Below are 6,066 nucleotides of genomic sequence, written 5' to 3' on the forward strand. Positions count from 1 at the left end.
TGCCTCCTCCCCGGACTGCCTCTGAATGTTGCCTCTCCCCCTGGACCCCCTGTAGCACTGAGGCTCCCCAAACCATCTGTGTGAGAGCCCCCTGGAGATCAGCAGTTCTCTCCACTTTCCCTCTCAACCCTCCCAGGCACTGTAGCCCCCAACCTAGGAGCCTTCCCATCCCTGCCCCCCCTCTCATTGTCTCTGTGGCCCTCTGCTCTCACCCCTCGCCCAGCCATCCTGGCCTCTCCCAGCTCCCTGGCAAGATGGCCCTCCCTCCTGCCCCAGGCCCCCTGTACTCACTGTCCCCTCTACCTAGAGTGTGTGCCCCGCCTTCGCCTGTCAATCACAGGGCCCCTCCCTCCCAAACATCACCTCCTCCTAGAGCAGTGGTTCTCAACCATCCTAATGCCGCGACCCTTTAATACAGTTCCTCATGTGGTGACCCAACCATAAAATTATTTTCGTTGCTATTCATAACTGTAATGTTGCTACTGTTATGAGTCGTAATGTAAATATCTGATATGCAGGATGTATTTAGGCGACCCCAAAGGGGTCGCGACCCACAGGTTGAGAACCGCTGTCCTAGAGGCTTCCCTGACCCTCCTTCCTGATCATCGTCTCCTTCTGTCTTGGTGGCCCGCACGATGGCTTGCAGACCATTTAGTTATTTGTTCATGTGTTCTGCCTGCCTCCCCCACTGGACTGTCCCACAAAGGGCAGTGTCCAGCACTGTATCCAGAACACGGTGCCCGCACAGCAGATGCTCAGCTGTGGATGCATGAACCGGGGAGACCTTTTTGGCTTGTCCACTTCTGCCTCTTGCATGTGTGTGTACAGGGGACACGTTCATTCACTTAACACATAACCACTGAGCATCTCTAGGTCGCAGGCTCTGCACTGGCTGCAGGGACACTGAAGTGACTGAAACCCCTCAGCACTAGCTCTCACTGAGCCTGAGTCTCATGGGGGAAACAGATATCAAAGAATTTCTCCAATAAACCATGGCGATCAGTGCTGAGAGGGTGTCCTTGAGCTATCTGGAGGTCATCAGGGAAGCTTCCAGGAGGTAGTGATGTCCGAGTACAGCACGATTCAGCCAACAGACCCAGGTCCCTATCCTGCCTGCCCCTGACAGACTGTGTGAGGGTGTCTCAAGCTACCCTGCTTCTTACTGAGCCTGTTTCCACACCTGTCAAGGGGGCAGTGATCCCAGTGAGGCCTGGAGCCCTGCAACATGTAGGTAGAACTGGCTGGGAGGAGGACCCCATTGTGTACTCACTCGGATCACATTAGCTGAGGTGGCCCCCAGAGTGGGACAGGCACAGCTAACCTCAGCAAAAGAGCAGTTCCGAGCGTTGGCCTCCTCCCACCAGCTGTGAGGTCTGGGTAAGTGACTTCATGGCTCTGGCCTCAGTTTCCTCACCTGTGGAACGGGATCTCAGAGTGTGTGCCTCATAGGGAACTGGGGACTAGCAGGGGTAGGACTCAGGACGATGCCTGCCACTCAGTAAGTGTTGCCCTCATTATTTCTACCCTTTTTCTGGAGCAGCTTCTGCTGGCCCCTGGCCCTCAGGGCATTCCCCGGGGGATTCCAGCTGGCTGTGGTCTGAGAACCATACTCACAGATGGATTTTCCAGTTCCCTGCCCGTCCCCCTCCCTCCCCAATCTCCCAGTTGGGAGCCCTGAGGCTGAGACATAGCTTATTCTGGGCTGTGAGTGCCAGGTGGTAACTGGCAATACAGTTAGAAACTTGCCATTTATTGACTGGACTAATATTCTTTTATTTTTTTACATATATTTTATTGATTTTTTTGCAGAGAAGAAGGGAGAGGGATAGAGAGTCAGAAACATCGATGAGAGAGAGATCGATCAGCTGCCTCCTGCACAACCCCCAGTGGGGATGTGCCCGCAACCAAGGTACATGCCCTTGACCGGAATTGAACCTGGGACCCCTGAGTCCACAGGCCGACGCTCTATCCACTGAGCCAAACCGGTTCGGCAGGACTAATATTCTTTTAATCTAAAGAATGTACACATGGAATCCTCACCACAGCTCCATGAGGCAGACCCCGGTAAACTGAGATCCTACATGAGGCCACTGAGGCTCAGAGCGGTGCAGTAATTGGCCCTAGGTCACCCGGTTCACATGCAATAAAGCTGGCAGATGCTCTTGGTCTCCTGCTTGCTTACCCCTTCCAGCCGATAGCCCAGCATCCCTCCTTCCAGCTCATCATGCTCCTCCCAGGGCCCTGGGGGCGCTGGGGAGACTGTCTCCCATCCACTTCCTACCCCAGGTGAGAGCCGGGCACGGGGGGTGGCCGTGGACTCTGGTCTCTCCTGCAGGGCCTGGAACTGTGCCGAGTGGTGGCTGTGCACGTGGAGAACCTGCTCAGTGCCCGGGAGAAGCAGCTCACGCTGCCCCCCAGCGAGATCACGCTGCTCTGACCCCGCGGCAGCCCTGCAGCTGCCCTGCCGCAGGCTCGCTCTGGCCCTGGGGCAGTTCCTGGGCCTCTCCGTGCCGGTGACCTCCACAAGGCCCAGAACTTGGGGAGACAAAACATGCGAGGAGGAATGACCCAAGTCCCCAGGAGCCCAAGACCTAGCCAGAGGTGGAATGGAGTCGAGACGCAAACTTGAGTCAGAAAGCAGGACTCCCGAAGGCTGCCCGTGGGCCTCCTGCCATGCACACGGTGGGCCCTGGCCCCGATCCCACCTGTGGCCGGGAAGCCCCAAACCAGTGGCCTGGATGAACTGGACTTTGCCTTTGGTTTGATGGGTCTGATGTTCAAACCTGCTCCACTTCTCAACCTCTCACATGTCCTCCTTGGGTGCCCCCGTACCGCCGCTCAGCTTGGACTCATGACCCTTGGTCATTTCTGTACAAATAAAAGGTGCACCTGGCAGCCAGTCCGCCATGGTTGCTGAGTGGCTGGAAAACAAACCTGAGGGAGGAAGCAGGAGCTGGAGGCCTAGCTGTGCCCCTGACTGCCCGTGAACAGAACTTCCAGCAGACACATATCTTTACCTCTCCTTGCAGACCGCTGTGCCCCCACTCCTTGGGTGACCCCAACCCCAGGCCCCCATCACTGGATGGGCCACATAAGGTTCAAGAGTGGTATAGTGGAGAAAGAAGCTCCATGTTAGGGGCTGGGGAGGGAGAAGTCTGGGAGCTTCCCAAGGAATAGGACTTTGTTATTGGGTTTTGAAGGATGAATAGGAGTGTGCTAGGGCTAGATGGAGCAGAGGGGAGTGAACATTCCAGAGAAAATGGTGTTTGTTCCCCACTATATCCCCCAGAGCCTAGGTAGGACAATGCCTAACACAAATTAGGCGCTTAAAAAATACTGGTCACGTGAATAAAATAATAAATGAATATTAATGGAAAGTGCTGGTGCTTTGGGGAACCTGGGAGTGGGAGGGGAACAGCAGACTTGGGAGAGGAAGTCTGAATAGGTATGGGGGGGGGCATAATTGGCTAAAGCCACAGAGTCAGAGGAAAGATTTATTTACTTATGCATTACCTATTAAGCACCTACTGTGTACTATGCAAATGCGAGGTACTGGAAGTTGCTCATAGTTAAAGTATAGAGCAAGACAAGACCTGTCAATGAGAATTTGCTGGGTGGCGAGGGGAGGAAACAGCATGTGCAGAAACCCTGAAGTAGAGATTCCTAGGGGGTGGACATTGCTAGTGGCAGGACTTGAGACTGGAGGCTCCCAGGGTGGTTTGGGTAAGGCTTTGCAGACTATGTGGGATTTTATCCCAAAAGCCATGAGGAGCCTTCAACGTTTCTTCAATGGAGGGGTGGCAATCTGCTCAGATTGTATCCTGAAAAGGTCATTCTGATCACAAAGCAGAGTGCATGTAGGAGGCAGGGGGACTAGAGGGGAGGCTGCTGCAATGTCAACTGGGAGACGCTGTGGTGTGGACGGTGGTGGTGGTGGTGGTGACAGGGGTGGGCAGAAGTTAAGTTGGGAGAGATTTAGGTCCAATGGGAAGGACTGAGGGATCAATCAGACCATCCTGAGGCAGGGATGTCCCACTTTCACCAGCGCCTTAGGTTGGTTTCCTTCAGAAGCAGCCCCAAGATAAAGAGCCCACAAAGAGCTACCTCTACACAGTAGGTCTACCCAGGTGTGAGCTGAGAGGCTCTTAGGTCAGATGATTGCCACTTGGAAGTGGATCCTCCAGGTTGAGCCTCCCAGCTGATGCACATGAACTCGAGTAGCCTCCTGGCTGAACCCTGACCAGACGGCAGATCTGTGAGCTGGATAACTGACCGAGGCCTCAGCTTTGGGTGCTTTGTTACCGAGCACTGGATAGGGAAACAGGGCTTTTTGATTTCAGGGCCTGGGCCTTAAGGCATAGGCTCATGTTTTCACAGCTGTTCTGGCAACTAGTGGCATTAGAGAGAGGAGCCCTCTTAAGAGGAGGTGACACGCTCCCTGAGGCAGACTGGAAAGAGTCAGGGGTGGTAGGACAGTCAGACCCTGCTGTGCTCCCAGATACCCTAGCCGTGATCGGCAAACCATGGCTTGCGAGCCACAGGCGGCTCTTTGGCCCCTTGAGTGTGGCTCCTCCACAAAATTCCACGTGCAGGCACACACGTACAGTGTGATTCGTGGCCCATGCAAAGACGTCGGTATTTTGTGGAAGAGCCACTCTCAAGGGGCCAAAGAGCCGCCTGTGGCTCGCGAGCCACGGTTTGCCGAGCCGCAGTTTGCCGACCACTGCCCTAGGGCAGTGGTTCTCAACCTTCTGGCCCTTTAAATACAGTTCCTCATGCTGTGACCCAGCCATAACATTATTTTCGTTGCTACTTCATCACTGTCATGTTGCTACTGTTATGAATCGTCATGTACATATCTGATATGCAGGATGGTCTTAGGCGACCCCTGTGAAAGGGTCGTTCGACCGCCAGAACCGCTGCCCTAGGGGTACCACACTGGGCCCCCCTACCTGGCCCAAGACCCAGAAAGATAGGAACTCCAGGTAGCTGTGAGGAGATCCAGAGCAGAGGGGACCAAGCCCCACAGCCTACCATGGAGTGAGAACAATACGGGAAAAATGACTGGGTGGCAGGGGAGCCTGAGACAGTCAACTGGTGAAGGTTTGGGATCACGGATGGGTGCAGCGGGATGCACCATATCTGCGTGCTGAAAAGTAGCCAAAAGGACCTTATTGCTGCCCCTAGGTGGGACGGGGGTTGGACGTGGCCGGGTTCCAATGTCCACACTCCCCCGCTGGTCTTCCCCTTCCCAGGGCCCACAGACGCTGCAGAAGATCTTGGCTTGGTAGTTAAAGGCCCAGGCTGCGGACCCAGAAAGGCCTGTGTTCAGATTCCCCATCTGTGTGCTGATTAGCTGTGTGGCCTTTTGCAAGAGACCTGGCAGAGGGCTTAAGTACAGGGCCCGGGCCCAGGTGTCCAGAATTCCCCATTACACAGAACCTGCTGTCCCGGCCTTGCCAAGTCACTACACAACAGCCTCCACCTCCCGGCAGGGACTGGTCGGATCCTGTTTACAGATGCAGAAACTGAAGTGCAGACTCAGGGTCAGCAATACCCACTGCTTAACACACAGGACTTCACTTCATCCTCACAACTACCATGAGGCGGGCACTAATGCTATTCCCCTTTCACAGGCCAGAAGACTGAGGTTCAGAAAGAAAAGTCATTTGCCCAGGGTCATACAGCCTGTCAGGTCAAAATTCAAATCCAGCCCGAGCCGGTTCGGCTCAATGGATAGAGTTGGCCTGCGGACCAAAGGGTCCCGGGTTCTATTCCATTCAGGGGCACATACCGCGGTTGTAGGCTCCTCCCTGGCCCCGGCCGCGCAGGAGGCAACCAATCGATGTTTCTCTCGCATTGATGTTTTTCTGTCTTTCTCTCTCTAAAAAAATCAATGGAAAAAAACCCTTGGTGAGGATTAAAAAATAACAAAAACACAAATCCAGAGTCCAGTGCTCTTGCCCTGACAAACTGTGGGCAGGGACGACACACTGGCTGGAAACAAAATGACCAGAGAGTTGAGGGTGCAGGCAGATGCCGAGGCCAGACGGGAAACCTACGCTG

At 54.6% G+C, this 6,066-nt stretch overlaps 1 protein-coding gene across 1 annotated transcript in view; it reads left to right on the top strand.

The window, feature by feature from the left end:
* The window catches only part of MYO15A (myosin XVA), a 55,830-nt gene extending 53,364 nt beyond the window's left edge, over positions 1-2,466 (top strand). The window contains exon 65 of the mRNA XM_059668401.1: positions 2,336-2,466. Within this exon, the coding sequence (XP_059524384.1) occupies positions 2,336-2,437 (102 nt within the window). The 3' untranslated portion in view covers positions 2,438-2,466. The remainder of the gene's footprint in view (positions 1-2,335) is intronic.
* Positions 2,467-6,066: the final 3,600 nt, after the last annotated feature.

This window comes from Myotis daubentonii, chromosome 16 (genome assembly GCF_963259705.1).
Source record: "Myotis daubentonii chromosome 16, mMyoDau2.1, whole genome shotgun sequence".
NCBI lineage: Eukaryota > Metazoa > Chordata > Mammalia > Chiroptera > Vespertilionidae > Myotis > Myotis daubentonii.